Here is a 24,168-nt window from a genome sequence, read left to right on the forward strand (position 1 = left end):
TTGACTTAAATAGCTTCCTGGCATCTATCCCACTTTAGTATTAAATTTATTGCCGTGGTGTTCACACCTGATGATGATTGCTCGTGTTGCAATCGAAACGTCGTGATTTAATGTTATTTATTTTTTATCTCTTTTTTCATTCATATTAATGATTTTCTTTACCTACGTGGCTTTACCGAAAGAACCAGGAGTAGAGAAAGGGGTGGACAGTGGGGATAGGGTGAGAGAGCGGAGAGAGGGGAGCGAGAGGAGAGGAGAGAGGAGTGTGAACGCATCCAAATGAGCTGATCAATACCATTCACTGCATTGTCAACACACACACACACTCACACAAAGACAAAGATCCCCCGTGTAGCCTTGGGCGGCGGTTGGGGCAAAAGCTATTCACACCCTCACTCGTGCTGTGAATGTGGGGCGTGCGTGAGCGAGTGCGTAAACTAGGCTCGCAATGCACCCTGGGTCTGTCTCCCATAATCCCGTGCAGCACAAAGGGAGTGCTTCTCTCGAGCCAGAGACCCGCAGACTCACAAAGAGACCCGTAGACTCACACAGAGACCTACAGACTTACACAGAGACCCGTAGACTCACACAGAGACCCGTAGACTCACATAGAGACCCGTAGACACACACAGAGACCCGCAGACTCACAGAGACCCGTAGACTCACACAGAGACCCGTAGACTCACACAGAGACCCATAGACTCACATAGAGACCCATAGACTTACACAGAGATCCGTAGACTCACACAGAGACCCGTAGACACACACAGAGACCCGTAGACTCACACAGAGACCCGTAGACTCACACAGAGACCCATAGACTCACACAGAGACACATACACTCACACAGAGACCCGTAGACTCACACAGAGACCCGTAGACTCACAGAGACCCATAGACTTACACAGAGACCCATAGACCCACACAGAGACCCGTAGACTCACACAGAGACCCATAGACTCACACAGAGACCCATAGACTCACACAGAGACCCATAGACTCACACAGAGACCCATAGACCCACACAGAGACCCGTAGACTCACACAGAGACCCGTCGACTCACATAGAGACCCATAGACTTACACAGAGACCCATAGACCCACACAGAGACCCGTAGACTCACACAGAGACCCATAGACTCACACAGAGACCCATAGACTCACACAGAGACCCATAGACTCACACAGAGACCCGTCGACTCACACAGAGACCCGAAGACTCACAGAGAGACCCATAGACTCACACAGAGACCCGTAGACTCATACAGAGACCCACAGACTCACACAGAGACCCGTAGAGTCACACAGAGACCCGAAGACTCACACAGAGACGCGTATACTCACACAGAGACCCATAGACTCACACCGAGACCCGTATACACTCACAGAGACCCGAAGACTCACACAAAGATCCGTAGACTCACACAGAGACCCGTAGACACTCACAGAGACCCGTAGACACTCATACGGAGACCCGTAGACTCGCACAGAGAACCGCAAATAAACACAGAGACCCGTCGATTTACACAGAGACCCGTGGACTCACACAGAGACCCATAGACTCACACAGAGACCCATAGACTCACACAGAGACCCATAGACTCACACAGAGACCCTTAGACTAGCACAGAGACCCATAGACTCACACAGAGACCCATAGACTCACACAGAGACCCATAGACTCACACAGCGACCCATAGACTCACACAGAGACCCATAGACTCACACAGCGACCCATAGACTCACACAGACCCATAGACTCACACAGAGACCCATAGACTCACACAGAGACCCATAGACTCACACAGAGACCCGTGGATTCACAGAGAGACCCGTAGACTCACAGAGACCCGTAGACTCACACAGAGACCCATAGACTCACACAGAGACCCATAGACTCACACAGAGACCCTTAGACTAGCACAGAGACCCATAGACTCACACAGAGACCCATAGACTCACACAGAGACCCATAGACTCACACAGCGACCCATAGACTCACACAGAGACCCATAGACTCACACAGCGACCCATAGACTCACACAGACCCATAGACTCACACAGAGACCCATAGACTCACACAGAGACCCATAGACTCACACAGAGACCCGTGGATTCACAGAGAGACCCGTAGACTCGCACAGAGACCCGTAGACTCACACAGAGACCCATAGACTCACATAGAGACCCATAGACTTACACAGAGACCCATAGACCCACACAGAGACCCGTAGACTCACACAGAGACCCATAGACTCACACAGAGACCCATAGACTCACACAGAGACCCATAGACTCACACAGAGACCCATAGACCCACACAGAGACCCGTAGACTCACACAGAGACCCGTCGACTCACACAGAGACCCGAAGACTCACACAGAGACCCATAGACTCACACAGAGACCCGTAGACTCATACAGAGACCCACAGACTCACACAGAGACTCGTAGACTCACACAGAGACCCGTAGACACTCACAGAGACCCGTAGACACTCATACGGAGACCCGTAGACTCACACAGAGAACCATAGACTCACACCGAGACCCGTATACACTCACAGAGACCCGTAGACACTCATACGGAGACCCGTAGACTCACACAGAGAACCGCAAATAAACACAGAGACCCGTCGATTTACACAGAGACCCGTAGACTCACAGAGATACCCGTAGACTTAAATAAAGACCCATAGACTCACACAGAGACCCATAGACTCACACAAAGACCCATAGACTCACACAGAGACCCTTAGACTAGCACAGAGACCCATAGACTCACACAGAGACCCGTAGACTCACACAGAGAACCGTAGATAAACACAGAGACCCATACACTCGCACAGAGACCCATAGACTCACACAGAAACCTATAGACTCACACAGAGAACCATAGACTCACACAGAGACCCGTAGACTCACATAGAGATTCACAGACTAACACAGATAACCAAGGACTGCATTGAGACCTGTTGATTCGCACTGAGACATATAGACTCACACAGAGATCCATAGACTCACACAGAGACCCGTAGATTCACACAGAGACCCGTAGACTCACACAGAGACCCGTAGACTCACACAAAGACCCGCAGAACCACACAGAGACCAGTAGACTCACACAGAGAGTCGTAGACCCACACAGAGACCCGAAGACTCACACAGAGACTCCTAGACTTACACAGAGACCCGTAGACTAATACAGCGACCCGTAGACTCACACAGAGACCCATAGACCCACACAGAGACCCATAGACTTACACAGAGCCCCGTAGACTTACACAGAGACCCTTAGACTCACACAGAGACCCGTAGACTCACACAGAGACCCGTAGACTCACACAGAAACCTGTAGATTCACACAGCAACCCATATACTTACACAGAAACCCGTAGATTCACACAGAAACCCGTAGATTCACACAGAGACCCATAGCCTCACACATAAACCAGTAGACTTGCATAGAGATTCATAGACGAACACAGATACCCGTAGACTCGCATAAAGACCTATAGATTCGCAAAGATACCCGTAAACTCACACTAATATCTGTAGGCTCACATTGAGACCCGTAGGCTAGCACAGAGACCCCAGACCCACACAGAGACCCGTAGATTCACACAGAGACCCGTAGATTCACACAGAGACCCGTAGATTCACACAGAGACCCGTAGATTCACACAGAGACCCGGAAACTCACACAAAGACCCATAGACTCACACAGAGACCCGTAGACTCACACAAAGACTCGTAGATTCACTGAGACTCTTGGACTCACACAGAGACCGGTGGACTCACACAGAGACCTGTAGACTCACACGGAGAGTCGTAGACTCACACAGAGACCCGAAGACTCACACAGAGACCCCTAGACTTACACAGAGACCCGTAGACCAATACAGCGACCCGTAGACTCACACAGAGACCCACAGACCCACACAGAGACCCATAGACTTACATAGAGACCCGCAGACTTACACAGAGACCCTTAGGCTCACACAGAGACCCGTAGACTCATACAGAAACCTGTAGATTCACTCAGCAACCCATAGACTTACACAGAAACCCGTAGATTCACACAGAGACCCACAGACTCACATAGAGACGCGCAGACCCACACAGAGACCCATAGACTTACACAGAGACCTGTAGATTCACACAGAGACCCATAGACTGACACAGCGACCCGTAGACTCACACAGAGACCCATAGTCCCACACAGAGACCCATAGACTCACACAGAGACTAGTAGATTCACACAGAGACCCATAGATTCACACAGAGACCCATAGTCCCACACAAAGACCCATAGACTTACACAGAGACCTGTAGATTCACATAGAGACCCTTAGACTCACACAGAGACCCGTAGACTCACACAGAGACCCATAGACTCACACAGACACCCATAGACTCACACAGAGACCCATAGACTCACACAGAGACCCATAGTCCCACACAGAGACCCATAGACTCACACAGAGACTAGTAGATTCACACAGAGACCCATAGATTTACACAGAGACCCATAGTCCCACACAGAGACCCATAGACTTACACAGAGACCTGTAGATTCACATAGAGACCCTTAGACTCACACAGAGACCCGTAGACTCACACAGAGACCCATAGACTCACACAGACACCCATAGACTCACACAGAGACCCATAGACTCACACAGAGACCCATAGTCCCACACAGAGACCCATAGACTCACACAGAGACTAGTAGATTCACACAGAGACCCATAGATTCACACAGAGACCCATAGTCCCACACAGAGACCCATAGACTTACACAGAGACCTGTAGATTCACATAGAGAACCTTAGACTCACACAGAGACCCGTAGACTCACACAGAGACCCATAGACTCACACAGACACCCATAGACTCACACAGAGACCCATAGACTCACACAGAGACCCATAAACTCACACATAGACCCATAGACTCACACAGAGACCCATAGACTCACGCAGAGACCCGTAAACTCACACAAAGATCTGTAGACTCACACAGAGACCCGCAGACCCAGACAGAGACCCATAGACTCACACAGAGGCCCGTACACACAATGGAACATGTGCTTGGTTTGGTAGTCGGATGGTTAAATGGGTTCACGTCTGGGTGAATGGGTGAATTTGTGGGTAATTGAGTGGGTAGATGAGTTCATGGCTGGGTGGATGGGTGAGTGAGTGGGTAGTTGGGTGGGTAGATGAGTTCATGGCTCAGTAAATGGGTGAATTAGTGGGTAGTTGGGTGGGTAGATGTGTTCATGGCTGAGTGGATGGGTGAATTAGTGGGTAGTTGGGTGGGTAGATGGGTTCACGGCTGTGTGGATGGGCATGCGGGCGAGTTGAGTTGGTGGACAAGCGGACGACCCCAAACCGGTTGGGCGAGCTACAAAACCCCCCGATGACTCCCAGCGGCGACCTCCAACACACCCCACCATCACCCACTCACCTTGGTGGTCACGATGCAGAGACAGTCCATGCTGGCCGCGGCACGCGCTCAACGAAACATCTGCTCCTCCCGGCGGCAGCAGCGGCGGCGGCAGCAGCAGCAGCAGCAGCGTTCTATCTCCCGGAGCGGCAGGCCAGCCTCGTCCCCACCCGCAAGGCCAGCACGAGCGGCTCGTCAGTGACTCAGGATCCCCACAACATCGCCACATGCCCAACCTCCCCGGAGGAGAGGGCCCCTATCCGTCGCGGTGTCACCTCCCGTCCCCCGTCACAGTTTAGCTGGGGGGGGGGGGGGCAGGGCCGGGATGGGAGGGAGGGTGGGTTTAGCGATGAGTTGTCCGGGAAAACAGTTCAGAGTTCCACAGGACGACGCCGGCGAGGAGGAAGAGGAGGGGTAGAGGCGTGTGGACTCCAAGGGATGTTGCGGGGAGCCAGAGTGAAGAAGACCGTCGATGTTGGGTGGCGTTGGTCACGGCCACAACATTGGTGTAGGTCACCCCGAGCTCGCTCTCCACCACCGGACACACGGGGTAAGGTCTGACCACACGCAGAGACAAACCCCACCACACACATGAACAGACCCCAATACACGCACAAGGTTAGACCCCAACACACAGGGATTGACCCCAACACACAGGGATTGACCCCAACACACAGGGTTAGACCCCAACACACGCACAGGGTTTGCCACAACACACACACAGGGTTACACCCAAACACACACAGTGTTAGCCCCAACACACACACAGGGATAGACCCCAACACACACACAGTGTTAGCCCCAACACACACACAGGGATAGACCCCAGCACACACACAGTGTTAGCCCCAACACACACACAGTGTTAGCCCCAACACACACACACAGGGATAGCCCCAACACACACACAGTGTTAGCCCCAACACACACACAGGGTTAGCCCTAACACACACACAGGGATAAACCCCAACACACACACAGGGTTAGCCCCAACACACACAAAGAGTTAGCCCCAATACACACATAGGGATAGACCCCAACACACACACAAGGTTAGTGCCAACACACACACAGAGTCAGCCCCAACACACACAGGGATAGACCCAACACACACAGGGTTAGACCCAACACACACAGGGATAGACCCAGCACACACACAGTGTTAGCCCCAACACACACACAGAGTTAGCCCCAACACACACACAGGGATAGACCCCAACACACACACAGGGATAGACCCCAACACAGACAGGGAAGGCCTCACCATGCACAGGTCAGGCCCCAATACACACACAGGGATAGACCCAACACACACACAGTATTAGCCCCAACACACACACAGTGTTAGACCCCAACACACACACAGAGCCAAACCCCACCACACACATGAACAGACGCCAACACACAGGATTAGACCCCAACGCACACACAGTGTTAGCCACAACACACACACAGAGTTAGCCCCAACACACACACAGGGATAGAACCCAACACACACAGGGAAGGCCTCACCATGCACAGGGCAGGCCCCAACACACACACAGACTCTCCCCCCCCCCCCCCCCCACGGGTTCACATGGAGCTCACGGTAGACTGGCTGGCGAGGCCTCTTCCTTCAGCAGTGCCCATCCACCTTTTTCGTTCTCACTCTTTCTGGATTCCACGAGAGATGATTCCGCCTCCGCTGCTGCTCCTGATGATGATGATGACGTTTGCTGTGCTTTCTCTTCTCTTCCGCTTCTCCTTGCCACCGTCTCTGCCTTGTCTCTCTCTCTCTCTCTGAAGAGGAGGAGGAGTAGGTGGAAGGCTTTGTTCGCGAGACGAGGCCTCGTGTGGTTTTTTTTTTTACAATTTTCTTCAGATCCACGGCGCGCAGACAACGGGAACGACTCCGCGGGGAGCGACTTCTCCCCTCGTCCTCGTGGAGGGACGCATTCCCAGCACACCCAGTCGCTCCGACTCACCTGACGGACCGCTCTCGGGTAGCGGACGGTACCCGATGATCCAACGCACACAGATAAAGATCCCCCGGATAGCCTCCTCCTCCTCCTGCTTCGCCTCCGCCGCCTGCCGCTGTCGCGTTGGTGAATCCGTTCAGTCGGATCTCGTCTCCCGCGGTCCCATCTCCTGCTCGCCGGCACGTAGCGTCGTCATTGTTCGTGTCGCTGTCTCAGCCTGCCGTTGAATCTCGCTGCTCTCTCTCTCTCTCGCTCTCTCTGTCTCTCTCTCGGGCTCTCTCGCTTTTGTGGCACGGAGGGAGAGTGAACGCGCAGCAGGCGAGTGACGGTAAGATCTCACGCTCGCTGCCTCTCTCCGCCTCTCTCTCTCTGTGTGTCTCTATCTTAAACTCCCCCCCCCCGTTCCCTGTCACCCACTTACGATGTGCTCACACACACACACAGACACACACAGACACACACAGACACACACACAGACACACACACAGACACACCGACACACACACAGACACACCGACACACACACACAGACACACACACAGACACACCGACACACACACAGACACACCGACACACACACACAGACACACACACAGACACACCGACACACACACAGACACACACAGACACACACACAGACACACACCCACACACACCGACTCAAAGACACACACCGACACACACAGATACCCCCCCACATACACACCGAATCGCAGACACCACACCGACACCCTCACCGACACACACCGACACACACACAACAACTCATAGACACACACCGACATACACAGACACACACCCACCCACACACATCGACTCAAAGACACACACCGACACACACAGACACAGACACACACACAGACACACACACACCGACTCGCAGACACATACATACCCACATACACACACACACCCACACACACACCGACAAAAACAAAGATCCCCCGTATAGCCTTAACAGACCGTTGGGGCAAGTGCTGTTAGCGAGTAGTACCTATGACGGTCGGTACGGCCCGCGAGGGAGTGGGTGGCCAGCACACTGGGGTACTGTACTCATTTAAGGCTGAGTCGACCTAGGTGAGGCCCGGGACCGGTTCAGACAATCGTCACCGGTGTTGGCTTCTTGAGTGGGAATCGAACTCGCTTCGCCGGGGGTTCGTGGTGCAGCGTGGCGCTAACCGCCGCACCACCGCTCCCCAGGGGTTGGTGGAGGCAGTGAGGGATGGGAGAGAGAGGGGAAGACGCGAGGGAAGGAGTTGAGTGAGGGAATGAAAGGTGGAGCGAAAGCCGGAGGGAGGGAACGAGGGAGCGAGCGAGCGAGTGAGGAAGAGATTCGATCTTAATTTGTGTGTGCCTATGTTTGTTCTCTATCTATGTATCTCTGTGATGTCTGTCTCTGCTTATATGTCTGTCTATATGTCTCTGGTTCTGTGTTTAATCTCTCTCTCAAATGTAGCATTCTCAGGAAGAACGTAATCAACCAGGTAGGGTGTTGACTGTTATGTTATCCGACTCTGTTGTATTACATTCCATTTCTAAGTATACTAGATTTGTGTTTCTATTTCATTTGTACCTGATGACGATTGCTTGTGTTGCAATCGAAACGTCGTCTGCTAGTATTTAATTTATTATTTTATCTTTATACGTGACTTTACCGAAAGAACCACAGAGTGAGAAGAGATCCGACTCAAGGTGGCGCTGTCCAATCTCGAGGAGGGTGCTGAAGCCCGTCTCGGAGTTTCCACGGCCTGGTATCGAACCCAGGTGGTGTGTGGTGCGTGGTGGCAGGTGGTAAGTCGAACGCTTCCTCTGACCCGGAATAGTGAATGTCCTACCCTTCCCTGGGCCGCGCCTAGGTGGGCTCAGCCTCGAATGAGTACCTGGTGCGGTGTGTAGTAAACATCGCTACTCGGGAGTCAAAGGCGGCCGGGCGTGGGGCTGGCTACCCACCCCCTCGCGTGCCGTGGCGGCCTTCATAGGTGCTGCTTACTCGCTAACGGCACTTGCTCCTACAGTCCGCTCACGGCTATACGGGGGACATTTGTCTTTGCGTTGCACGGAGAGACGCAGTACGCTGTGCTCACACGACTCTAACACACACGCGCACACACACACACACACGCACACACACACACACCCACGCACACACACACACATACGCACACACACGCACACACACACACATACGCACACACGCACACGCACACCCACGCACACACACACACATACGCACACACACACATACGCACACACACACACACACGCACACACACACACACGCACACACACACATACGCACACACGCACACGCACACACGCGCACACACACACGCGCACACACACACACACCCACGCACACACACACACATACGCACACACGCACACACGCACACGGGTGGCGATGTTTGCACACCGCACCAGGTACTCATTGGAGTCTGAGTCGACCTAGGAGAGGCCCAGCACCAATACAGATAATCGTCACCGGTGTTGGCCGTGAGCGGGAAACGAACTCGGGTCGCCGGGTTCATAGCGGCAGCGCTCTGACTGCTACACTACCGCTAACACACACACACAGCCACACACACACAGCCATACACACACAGGCACACACACACAGACACACACACACAGCCACACACACACAGCCACACACACACAGGCACACACACAGAGACACACACACACATACACAACAACAACCGCCATTCGCCACTAAGTGGCGGTGACGTCACCACGACGCTTGTGCCAGGCCATGTGCACCTTGAGGCCACGTGAAGTGTCGAACGCCCGCTGGCAGGAGGTCACGGGGCAGACCCAGGTGCCACGGGTCGACTGACCGAGATGACCGAGATGACTGGCTGATGCACCACCTGTGCCCCCTACTGTGCCAACTTGCTGTGCTTTAGCCACCCGGCGCTCCGCTCGTTGTTGTGAGCGTCGCTCCTCCGCCCTCCGTTGTTGTTGGAGGGCGACTGCCTCCAACTGCCCAGTAGCGTCCTTCACGAGCCTCCTCCACTGAGGCCGATCTTGACACCGCTGGTACCAGTCATCGGCAAGTCCACTCAGCTCCACGTCCTCCTGTACCACATCACTCCATCTCTTCTCTAGCCCGTGCCGCGCCCGTTTAGCCCCCTCGATCCGGCCGAACAAAAGCTGTTTAGGCATGCGGTGGCTGGGCATGCGGGCTACATGACCCAGCCAACGCAGCCTTGCCTGCCGGAGGAGCTCACTGATGGGACTTTGCCCAGATCTTTCAAGGACTTGTGAGCTCCTCACACAATCCAGCCTGGTCAAACCCAGGATGGATCGTAGGCAGGCCAGCCTAAATGTTTCCAACCGGCGAAGATGCTCCACTAGGGGGGTCCACGTTTCGCAAGCGTAGAGAAGGGAGGGAATGACCGTGGCCGAGAAGACCTGAAGCTTCGTGCGGAGCGACAGACCAGGTAGCTTCCACACAGCGTTACGCAACCGATGAAAAGATATTGCCGCTCGACTGATTCGGAGTGAGACCTCTGCTGATAAACTGGAGCTGGTCATGAGCACACTGCCCAGGTATGGGAAACTCTCTACTCTCTCCACAACTGCCCCATCACCGATTGGGAGTTGTGGGGGCGGAGTGCCCGATGGTACAAAATACCCAGGCAGGTGCTTAGTTTTGGTGGGGCTGATGGTAAGGCCCCACCTCTTAGTGGCACACTCCAGCCTCAGCAGCAGCGTCTCCAACTCCTCTTCTGAATGAGCAGCTATTACCAAATCATCGGCATACATAACGTGGTTGACCAATAGGGAGCCATCCCTTGATCGCACCCGGGCGTCGATCAGCCTCCCATTATATCTGTACCAAATGGTAATTCCCCCGGTACAGCTATTGAAGGCTTCACGAACTACGCAGTCGAAATAGATGTTAAATAATGTGGGAGCCAGAGGACATCCCTGTCGCACCCCAAGGTGTACAGGGAAAGGCTCCGACTCCCGGCCACGTAGTTTTACCCGGGCCCGCTCACCATCATGAAGGTCCTTAATGATCGTGAGCAGAGGGTCAGGGACTCCGAAAGCACGAAGAACAACCCAGAGCCCAGTCCTACTGATGGTATCATAGGCCTTGACCAGGTCAATAAAGCAGAGATGTAGGTCTTTTTGGAATTCCCTACACCTCTGCTGTAGCAGACGGACAGAAAATATGGCATCTGTGCAGGACCGCCCTTTCCTGAAACCACATTGGGGCTCCGCAAGCCTCTCCTCAGCATGCCTAGCAAGGCGATGTTGAATAATCCTTGCCAGGACCTTACCCGGCACACTGAGGAGTGAGATGCCCCTGTAGTTGTTACAGTCTGTGCGGTCCCCCTTCTTAAAGAGGGGGACCACCAGGGCATCCTTCCAGTCCTGCGGAACCCGTCCAGTGGTCCAGACTGTTGTTATGATGTCATATAGGGCAGTCTGTGCACAAACGCCACCCTCCCTCAGCATTTCGCCTGGGAGATCATCTCTGCCCGGTGCCTTCCCTGGTCTCAGACTCCGGATCGCCCTCAGTACTTCCTCAACAGCCGGTACCTCAGCCAGCCACTCACAGGGGGTGACCTCTTCCAATATTTGAGGCACCGCAGCCTCAGCAGGGTTATCCCCACTTTGTGCCATGATGTTTTCCTGGCTGAGAGATTTTCCCTCCCCCAGGACCTCACAGAAATGCTCAGCAAATCTGCAAACCTGTTCCTGGGGGTCGGAGATTGGATCACCGTTTTTTCCTCTAATGATGGTAATAGGTGTGGCGCTGCAGGTTACTTTTTTGATGGAGTTAAATAGTGATTTGTGATCGCGGGCCACTGAGGCAGACTCCATCTCCTCAGCAACCCGCGACCACCACCCATCCTTACAGCGCCTTACGGCTCTCCGAACCTCCGAGCGAAGGCTGCGGTAAACCTCCTCATTCTCTGACGTGGGATGCTGTAGGCGATGAGAGTGGGCCTGTCGCTTTTTCTCAATTAACCTGAACACCTCCTCCGTCAGCCAGGGTTCCCGGGGAGGTCTGGACCGCGTACCCAAAGCAGCCATTGCAGCTGCATGAGTCACAGTCTTAAACCTCGCCCATTTACCCTCGACATCAGGTGGAGTGGGGGACGATGCCAACCCCAGCTGCAAGCGATGATGAAATTCTCGCTTGCAACTTTCATCAGCTAACTTAGACCAGGCCACTTTTGGTTGGAATGGGATCCTGGGTGTACACCCACCACCGGAGTGGAAGAATGGCAGGCGCATCTTACAGATGACTAGTCGATGGTCAGAGGGCAGATCAGCTCCACGGTAGGTCCTGGTGTCAAGGACATGGGCTCGCATCCGCTGGTCCGTCACTACGTAGTCCAGCAGATGTTCTTGCTTGGACCCGGCATGCATCCATGATGTTGTGTGGATGCGCCGATGCCGGAAGAGCGTGTTGGTAATTACAAGCCCATGGGCTGCACAGAAATCTAGCAGCCTCCTACCGTTGTTATTGAGCTGATCTGGCCCATGCCTTCCAATCACTCCAGACCAGGTGCCAGCATCATGACCAACTCGGGCATTGAAGTCACCCAACAAGATGACTCTGTCCCGAGTGGCCACTTTAGCCAGCACCTGTGACAGTAGGTCATAGAAAGCGTACATACACACACACACAGACACACACACACAGCCACACACACACAGCCACACACACACAGACACACACACAGACACACACACACAGCCACACACACACAGACACACACACAGCAACACACACACAGCCACACACACACACATCCACACACACACACAGCCACACACACACACAGAGACACATACACACACGTGTTATACCCCAACACGAGCGATGTTAACCGGTAATACGGTAACCGGTTTCAGAAACTCTTAACGGTTCAGAAAGTCAGGCCCCCGGGAAACGGTTCAGAGGGTAATGTCACTCGTGGCTGTGTTGATAGGTCAACAACACGCGTCTAGAGTAGTTGGCTACTGATACACATTTCCATGTGATGATAAACCACTTGATACTTGGTTTTTTTACCCTTTTATCTGGCAACAAAATTTACACCTTTTTACAAGGAGTCATGTTTGCATAGACCACAACACCTGCGGTCGGAATGCAAACAAAAAACATAACTCTGATAATAATATGCACTGTCCTTGAAATTGATTGGTCCACACCCTAGACAGCTTTTCTTAGAACCTAGTCTCACATTTATGTTTTTTGTTTGCATTCCGACCGCAGGTATTGTGGTCAATGCAAACATGACTCCTTGTAAAAAAAGGTGTCAGTTTTGTTGCCAGATAAAAGGGTAAAACAACCAATTATCATATTTTGCTACTGGCAAAGGAGGTTCCAAATGTGATAAGCCATTAGGTCGAGCTATGATTTGCGATAGCCACGTCGCTACTGAAAAATATCTACACAGCTCAGTGGGCCTTACCAGCTATAATAATTTTATTTGGTTTAGTTTGAGTTTAGTTTGACCATACTGGATCACAGTGCACGGAGCTCACAGACCCTTGAAATATCTAGACACAGTCCCTATCATCGATGAGCGTCTCCGGCAGGCAAGGAGGCTTCGTCGGCTGGGCCATGGAGCCCGCAAACCCAGCCACCGCATGCCCAAGCAGCTTCCCTTTTGCCGGATAGAGTGGGCTCAACGGACGCGGTTTTGGACTGAAGAAGAGATGGACTGATTGGTGAGTTGGGGGGTGAGTGAGTGGGTGAATGGAGTTGGAAAGTCGGTTGAGTGCGTGAGTGGCTGAGTGAGTGGCACGGGCTAGAGAGCAGATGGACTGATGTGATATAGTAAGATGTGGGGGTTGAGTAGACTTGATGACGGGTACCAGTGGTGTCAAGATCGGCCTCTGTGGAGGAGGAGGCTCGTGAAGGACGCTGCTGGGCAGTTGGAAGCAGTCGCCCTCCAACGACAACGGAAGGCGGATGAAAGAAGCTCACAACAACGAGAATGAATCATTCCATTCATTCACGCATGAATTCACTCAATCATGTCCTCGCTCATCTCATACACTGATTCATTCACTCACTCATTCACTCACTCACCCATGCACTCACTAATTTGTTCACTCGTTCACAATGAGCCCGGGCCACGGAACAGATTCCAGTTGCAAGTCGCCGCAAATGTGTATACAAAGTTGAACTCAACTTCCTAAAAAGTTGAATACAACTCCATACAAAGTTGGACACAACCCCCGGACAAAGTTTGAATCAACTCCCTACAAAGTTGAATACAACTTCGTACAAAGTTGAACGCAACCTCCGCAACAAGTTGTACGCAACTCTGTACACGTTGAATACAACCCCACAGAAAACTGAACGCAAGTTCCCGACAAAGTTGAACACAACTCCCTGCAAAGTTGAATGCAACTCCTTACACAAATGGAACGCAACCACCGGGCAACATTGAACGCGACACAGCTCCCTACTAAAGTTGAACGCAACGCCCCCTAACTCGCATGCACAGTTGAACGCGACCTGATACGACGTTGAACTGAGTTGGATTACGAATCGCCGCTACTTGAGTTTGATTCAGCCCACTGCCCGTCCACGTATCCTGACTTGCACATCTGCAAATGCATCTCGCGGTCGTTGCGTAGGGAGCGAGTAACACGTTTAGTGACCTCTAGTGCCTCCGGCTGAGCGCTGCAACATCTACGTGGGCAAGGGAGCGGTAGTGCAGCGTTCATGGCGCTGCGTCGGGCTATCATTTCAGTTCAGTTTCAGTTTATTGATGAGGTATAACCCTGTGAGCCATTCGGCTCTTGACTCGGGTGCAACCGCAGCAAACAAAAACACGGAACAAGGAACATCTTAAAGTATGTTTTTATTATTTTTTTTATTTTTTATTTTATTTTTATTTCCCTTCTACGTGACTTTACCGAAAGAACCAAGAAGATGAATCCCTGCAGTCACGAAAGCTTTAAATCGAAAAATAAAAATCTTAAAGGGACTTACGCGAAACAGAAAAATCCAGGAAAAAACAGCAAAGTCTTTCAGATAAAGCACTGCTTTTCAACGCTGTGTGCAAAAATCCCAGTGGGATGCAAGTCAAACAACAATAACAACAACAACCATAAGACAATTTAGATTACAGTGACCAGTCTAACTGGGATCTACAACAAACAAATATGGCTAAACCAAAATGTTTAGGTTCTGAAAAAAAAAATCGCCGTGCAGAAAGTTCAGTGGGCCTAATCTGGTCGAAACACATTCCTGCGGAGGGAGCTGGTAGGAACGTTGGATTGCTCGGTCAATGGCCAGGGTCAACGGCCGACTGTGAGGGCGGGCACAAGCCGGCGTGAGTAGGTTAAACGTTGAGTTTTATAAGGGCGCCACGGGGTGACCAGCCCCTCCCCTCCCCACCCAGCCCCACCCCTCCCACCCCCCACCCAGCCCCACCCTCCCCACCCAGCCCCTCCCCACCCTCCCCACCCAGCCCCTCTCCACCCCCCCACCCAGCCCCTCCCCACCCTCCCCACCCAGCTCCACCCTCCCCACCCAGCCCCTCCCCACCCAGCTCCACCCTCCCCACCCAGCCCCTCCCCACCCTCTCCTCCCCACCCAACCCCTCCCTCCCCACCCAGCCCTTCCCTGCACGATGGACGGACGGACACAATAATCCCCTGTGGGTTGGTGTAACCAGGAGGCTCCTACCAGGATAAACAATAGTTTAGTGCGTGTGTCCACTTTGGCCCCGCATGCTTGGCAGGCTGGCTGGGTACTGCCATCTAGCGCATGGAGGGGCACATCACAGGTCTACCAGTCAAGGTCTAAGAACCTGAACACGTTTTGATTTAAAGCTTTCGTGACTGCAGGGATGCATATTCTTGGTTCTTTCGGTATAGTCACGTAGAAGGGAAATAATAAGATAATAAAAATATAAAACAATAAAATTCTCACGACGTTCCGACTGCAACACAAGCAATAATCATCAGGTGTGAAATCACCGGGGGGGGGGGGGGGGGGGGGGGTGCGAGGGGGGGCGAGGAAGGCGCGTGGGGGAGTCGAGTAAATCACTCGCACAAACCGCACACTACACATCATACGCTACACACTACACATCACACCTACACACTACACATCATACCTACACACTACCACACTACACACACACTACACACCCCCCACACACTACCCCCCCACACCCCACCCCCCACCCCCCACCCACCCCCCCCCCCACCCCCCACCCCCCCCCCCACCCACCCCCCCCCACCCCACACACTACCCCCCACCACACACCACACCACACCACACCACCACACCCACACACTACACACCCCACACACCCACCCACACACCCCACACACCACACCACACCCACCACACACACCCCCACCCACACACCACCACCACACACCACCCCCCACACCCCACCCACACACCACACACCACACACCCCCCCACACAACACCCACACCACCACACACACCACACCACACACCCCACACCACACACCACCACACACACCACCCACCACCACACCCACCACACACACCACACACCCCACACCACACCCCCACCACACACCACCACCACACACCCCCCACACCACCCACACCACCCCCACACCCACACCACACCCCACACACACACCCACACACACACACCACACACCACCCACCACACACTACACACTACCACACCACACACTACACACCACACACCACACACCACACACCACACCCACCCACCACACACACACACCACACACCCCACACACCACACACCACACACCCACACACCCCACACACACACCACACACTACCCACCACACACCACACACTACACCCCCACACCCACCCACCACCACACACAACCCCCACACACCCCACACCACACACCACACACCACACACCCACCAACACCACCACACACCACACCACAACACACACACACCCACACACCCACACACCTACCCACCCACACACTACACACCACACACCACACACCCACACACCACACACCACACACAACACACCACACCCACACACTACCCACCACACACCACACACTACCCACCACACACCACACACCACAACACCACACACCACACACTACCCACCACACACCCACACACTACACACCACACACCACACCACACACACCACACCACCACACACCACACCCACCACACCCACCACACACCACACACCACACACCACACACCACACACTACACACCACACACTACACACCACACACACACACACCCCACACCACACACACTACACACTACACACCACACACTACACACCACACACTACCCACCACACACAACACCACTACACACCACACACAACACACCACACACCACACACCACACCACACACCACACACTACACACCACACACCCACACACCACACACTACACACACACACACTACACCACTACACACCCACACACTACACACCACACACTACCCACCACACACTACACACTACACACCACACACCACACACCACACCACACACCACACACTACACACCACACACTACACACCACACACCACACACTACACACCACACACCACACACTACACACTACACACCACACACTACACACTACACACCACACACTACACACCACACACTACCCACCACACACCACACACCACACACTACACACCACACACTACACACCACACACTACCCACCACACACTACACACTACACACCACACACACTACACACCACACACCACACACCACACACTACACACCACACACCACACACTACACACCACACACCACACACTACACACCACACACTACACACCACACACCACACACCACACAACACACACCACACACCACACACCACACACTACACACCACACACTACCCACCACACACTACACACCACACACCACACACCACACACACCACACACACCACACCACACACCACACACCACACACCACACACCACACACTACACACCACACACCACCAACCACACACCACACACCACACACCACGCACCACGCACCACGCACTACGCACCACGCACCACGCACTACGCACCACACACCACACACTACACACCACACACCACACACCACACACCACACACCACACACTACACACCACACACACCACACACCACACACTACACACTACACACCACACACTACACACCACACACTACACACTACACACCACACACCACACACTACACACCACACACTACACACCACACACTACACACCACACACTACACACTACACACCACACACCACACACCCTCACTCACCCTCACCCTCACCCCTCACTCACCCCACCCCACCCCTCACTCACCTTCACCCCTCACTCACCCTCACCCCTCACTCACCCCACCCCTCACTCAACTTCACCCCTCACTCACCCTCACTCACCCTCACCCCTCACTCACCCTCACCCTCACTCACCCTCACTCACCCTCACCCCTCACTCACCCCACCCCTCACTCACCCTCACCTCTCACTCACCCTCACCCCTCACTCACCCCACCCCTCACTCAACCTCATCCCTCACTCACCCTCCTCCGTCCTCCTCCTCCTTTCCATCTCTCTGATGCACCACCACCTCTTGCTGCTGCTGCACGCATGTGAAGTATTGGAAAATGACGGCAGGAAACTCCTTGACGGGAACACACTTCTTTTATTAAATCTTGACTTGTAACAATACAACGCGTGGCCTCTCTTCTTCACAATGCGGTCACCATACAACGGTACAACTCGTGACCTCTTCTCTCCGCCTTACGCTTCTCTTGACTCTCTTAGATTCTGTGCTGCTGGCTCTCTGTGCCTCGTGTAGACTCCGCGCCTCGGCTACACTCTTCTCTCGTCTCGTGTAGACTCTGCGCCTCTGCTACACTCTCCACTCGCCTCGTGTAGACTTTGCATCTCTCTCTGGCTACACCGTATGCATACTCGGCTCGTGTAGACCTTTCTCTCTCTCTGGCTACACCGTATGCATACTCGGCTCGTGTAGACCTTCCTCTCTCTCTGGCTACACACTATACATTACTCAGCTCGTGTAGACCGTTCTCTCTCTCTGGCTACACACTATACATTACTCAGCTCGTGTAGACCGTTCTCTCTCTCTGGCTACACACTATACATTACTCAGCTCGTGTAGACCGTTCTCTCTCTCTGGCTACACACTTATACCTTACTCTCCTCTACTCTCCATTACTCTCCTCTCCGGGCTCTATCTCTGCACCTTCGTCTTCATTCTTAGATGGTTCCACTTCTGCCCCCTGCTCCTCTGTGCATCACCTTATATACCTCTTCTTCCCGGGAGACGGAGCGGATGCGGACCTCAACGTCGGCACCGCTCCTCAGTTACCCAATCCCCACGCGCTATCCCTACGATCCGGTTCCGCTCAGCGCGTGTTTCCACTCCCCGACCAATCACACCGCGCTGCTACCCGATCACTCCCTCTGGGCGCGTCACCGGCACACAGCCAATCAGCAGCACTACCCCCACCCGCGCACTGACGCCTGCTCCTCCCCGTCAGTGCGCGTCACCACACACACACCCGTACATACGCGCTGGCACACGACATATACACCCAGCGCGTATCACCACTACACATGTAAGCCGGCAGGAGCAACGTTTGGTCTTACCGAGTGTAGACTCCTGTGCGTGCCGAGGTCACGGCTGTCTGAACGACGATGGTGATGGGGTTAGAGGTCAAAATATTCCTTCTCACCTACAATGCTCCCTCCCCCCTCACCACCTACAAGGCCCCTCCTCCCTCCCTCCTCCACACCTACAAGGCCCCCTCCCCCCTCCCCACCCGCAAGGCCCCTTCACCCTCCCTCCTCCCTCCTCCCCACCTACAAGGCCCCTCCCCCCTCTCTGTAGGACGACGACGACGGTTGGTGACGAGGGGTTTGCTCTCCCCCTCACCTCGGCACCCCCCCACCCACCCACCCCTCCTCCACCTCCTTCATTCAAATCGCACCTCGTGGTGCGAATTCACAAACCTCTGAACCCCCTCGTGCCCACCTGCTTCGTCAAGCCACGGTGGCTAGGAGATGTTAACTACCTCGCCTGGTATACAGGAGGTCGTGGGTTCGACCCCGACCCTGACGCCTGCTGCTGTATATTTGGAGTTTGCGTGTCTCTCTCTCTCATCATCATCATGGTGGTTAAGAGATGTTGACTACCTCGCCTGGTATACAGTAGGTCGTGGGTTCGATCCCGACCCTGACGCCTGCTGCTGTATATTTGGAGTTTGCGTGTCTCTCTCTCATCATCATCACGGTGGCTAGGAGATGTTAACTACCTCGCCTGGTCTACAGGAGGTCGTGGGTTCGATCCCGACCATGACGACTGCTGCTGCATATTTGGAGTTTGCGTGTCTCTCTCTCTCATCATCATCACGGTGGCTAGGAGATGTTAACTACCTCGCCTGGTATACAGGAGGTCGTGGGTTCGATCCCGACCCTGACGCCTGCTGCTGTATATTTGGAGTTTGCGTGTCTCTCTCTTTCTCACCGTGGTGGTCGCGTGGATTTTTCTCCCGGTCCTCCGGTTTTTCCTCAACATTTATAATCAACATCGCATTATTTGGCTGCTATATATTTCCACGCGATGGCATGCCACGTTGTTGAGGTATCATTTGTGGCCAGGCCGCCTCTGAAAACAATCTAAACAGCTCAGCGGGGCATTTCCTTCGTAAATAAATAAAAACACAGTTCACAATATCAATAATTCGTTTTAATAATATTTTTGTAGGTCTTTTTCAATTTCTTTAATAATTAATTTTGTGCGTTGGATTTGATCGGTTTATGTCTGCGTAGTGTGCTAATTCAGAGACACGAGTAGGAGGCACTCTCTCTCATTTATTCCGCCCTTCACAGCCTTAGAGGGTAACTACACACCGGGTCAGGACATCCAACACGCTGCCTGACCCACAGCTCGAAGAAGCGAAGACCACGACGACTGCAGCCCCGACTGAGTCGGAGCTCGTCCTTTTATCCTCCCCAGCGTGGCCACGCCCCGCCCTCGACCACGCCCCCTTCCGGATTCCCCCAGAAGGCTCCGGGCTTTGCCCACGTGTCCCACCGGTAGACCGGGCTGCTACCCATAATCCCACTCTCTCTCTCTGACCAGCCCCCAGCGCTACGAGTTCCAGTCACTCATTCTATGTCACTACATCTGTATTCATTTGTATTATATTACATGCCTTGTTCTCTACAGCACCATGTGACCTCAGGGTGAAAGGCGCTTTAGACTTGTACTGTGTATGTGTGTTTGACTTCTTTTGCACCGTACGTAGCCAACCGTGCTTAATCAGAGGTTGCAGAATTATAACAACGTATACATTAGAGTAAATTGTAATACATGATCAGGTTTAGCACAATTGTAATTCGCGTGACTACATTGAACTCCGCACCTGATAGGCTCACAGTGATCACGTCGTTTTTACTCTCAGACTCAAAGCTGGAAGACTCCATTCACATTTCTGGCAAATCGCCTGATAGAGCTGGTTGTTGTTACGGTTGCTGCTGTTGTTGTTGTAATCACCAGCAACAGGGCAAACAGTCCTAGAATTGTTAAATGTCGTTGTGAATGTTACTCTCCAATACACTTCAACTGGTGCTGATGCAGTAAGTAATTGGTGCGTTTTGTTTACGTGACACACACTTAGCAAAATAGAGGTTTTTTTGGGGGGGGGGGGGGAGATCGCGTAAATATAAATGTGTCGTTAAACCCGCCACCACCCGACACGAGAGAGCGAAAGAGCGAAGCTCACCGCGCCTGACGCAGTCTGCGCGCACAGCCTGTGAACCTCCTCCGCTGCATCACGCCGGTGAAGGATTTAACACAACCCACGAACGCCAAACCGAACCATTCATCATCACAACAACAACAACAAAGAACGACACAAATCTGCCTTAGTTCGACGTTTTAGGGCCAATGTCCTTTGTCAAGCCAATTGTACACTCGCAAATTCACGTGCGCGCGTGCGCACAGCAGCAGCTGTTCATCGATGAATCGGCGATGGCATCACCGCCACGGCCGGCGCTTGCGCCAGGCTAGGTGCACCTTGAGTCCGTCACGCCGAAGTGTCGAAGGCTCGCTGCTGGCAGGAGGTCAGGGGGTCAGACCCAGGTGCCATGGGACGACTGACTGAGATGGTTGGCAGACGCACCAGCTGTTCTCGCTGAGTTTAGCCGCCCGGCGCTTCCGCTCGTTGTTGTGAGCATCGCCTCTCCGCCCTTCGCTGTTGTTTGGAGGGCGACTGCCTCCAGCTGCCCAGTAGCAGCGTCCTTCACGAGCCTCCTCTTTCACAGAGGTCGATCTTGACACCGCTGGTGCCGGTCATCGACAAGTCCACTCAGCTCCACATTATTTTAGAACTGCATCTGTCCATATCTTATGTAGACAGTGCAGCGCCCCTTTTGCCTCTATCCATTCAAATAGAAACTGACTCACACTCGCTCGCTCGTTCGCTCACCCACCTATGCACTCGCTCACCCACTAAACCACTCACCTACTCACATCACCCGCTTACTCACTCACTCACCCAACCAACCAACCACACACCCACCCACTAACCCACCATGCCGCAGATTACAGCGGCACACTCACTCACCTACTCACTCACCTACTCACTCACCTACTCACTCGCCTACTCACTCATCCACTCACTCACTCACCACACCGCAGGTTACAGCGGCACACTCACTCACCTACTCACTCACCTACTCACTCACCTACTCACTCGCCTACTCACTCATCCACTCACTCACTCACCACACCGCAGGTTACAGCGGCACACTCACTCAAACAAATACTCACCTACTCACTCACCCAATCACACAAACACTCACCTCCTCACTCACCCACTCACTCACCCACCACTCCGCAGGTAACAACGGCACACTCACTCACACAAACGCTCACCTACTCACTCATTCACTCACTCACTCACCACTCACCACTCCGCACGTTACAGCGGCACACTCACTCACACAAACACTCACCTACTCACTCACCCACTCACTCACTCACCCACTCACTCACCCACTCACTCACCCACCCACTCACTCACCACGCAGCAGGTCACAGCGACACACTCACTCACACAAACACTCACCTACTCACTCACTCACTCACACAAACACTCACCTACTCACTCACCCACTCACTCATCCACCCACTCACTCACTCACCCACCACTCCGCAGGTAACAACGGCACACTCACCTACTCACTCACCCACTCACTCACCCACCCACTCACTCACCACGCAGCAGGTCACAGCGACACACTCACTCACACAAACACTCACCTACTCACTCACCTACTCACTCACCCACTCACTAACTCACCTACTCACTCACCACTCACTCAGCACTCAGCAGGTCACATCACGTGTTCGTCCCTCCCACGTCTCTGTTTCCCAAAGGTCTCACCAACGTGACACCTCTTCAACATTTTTTTTTAGTAATTCTTATATCTTCATTTTTCGTTGTTGCTGACCGCTTGGCTTTTTGGGACTTTGAACGACTGAGCTCACCAATAACAACAGTCCTAATAACAACAACAACAACAACAGTCGTAATAACAACAACAACATCAACGCCGGTCGTGATGATAATAATATCAGAAGCGCAGCTGGGACTCTGACACGAATGTGTTCAAACTCGGGACCAGTTTCGACTCTCGTGGGTCTCATCGGCTATGACGCCGCCGTGGTTTCGCCGCATCATTGTCCGACGTTTCGGTCACAACCCCTTCCCCGCCGA

General features: G+C 53.3%; 1 protein-coding gene across 2 annotated transcripts in view; it reads right to left on the reverse strand.

The window, feature by feature from the left end:
• Nucleotides 1–7,811, reverse strand: part of LOC144948905 (uncharacterized) — a 114,644-nt gene extending 106,833 nt beyond the window's left edge. The window contains exons 1-2 of one of the 2 annotated variants that reach the window (XM_078878625.1): nucleotides 7,412–7,811; nucleotides 5,469–5,746 (exon numbers count right to left, since the gene is read on the reverse strand). In XM_078878625.1, coding sequence (XP_078734751.1) covers nucleotides 5,469–5,498 — 30 coding nt within the window. In that variant the 5' untranslated portion in view covers nucleotides 5,499–5,746; nucleotides 7,412–7,811. Of the gene's footprint in view, nucleotides 1–5,468; nucleotides 5,747–7,034 lie in introns of both variants that reach the window. The other variant, XM_078878624.1, reaches the window with a different exon arrangement.
• Nucleotides 7,812–24,168: the final 16,357 nt, after the last annotated feature.

This window comes from Lampetra fluviatilis, chromosome 51 (assembly GCF_964198595.1).
Source record: "Lampetra fluviatilis chromosome 51, kcLamFluv1.1, whole genome shotgun sequence".
In the NCBI taxonomy this organism is placed as follows: Eukaryota; Metazoa; Chordata; class Hyperoartia; order Petromyzontiformes; family Petromyzontidae; genus Lampetra; species Lampetra fluviatilis.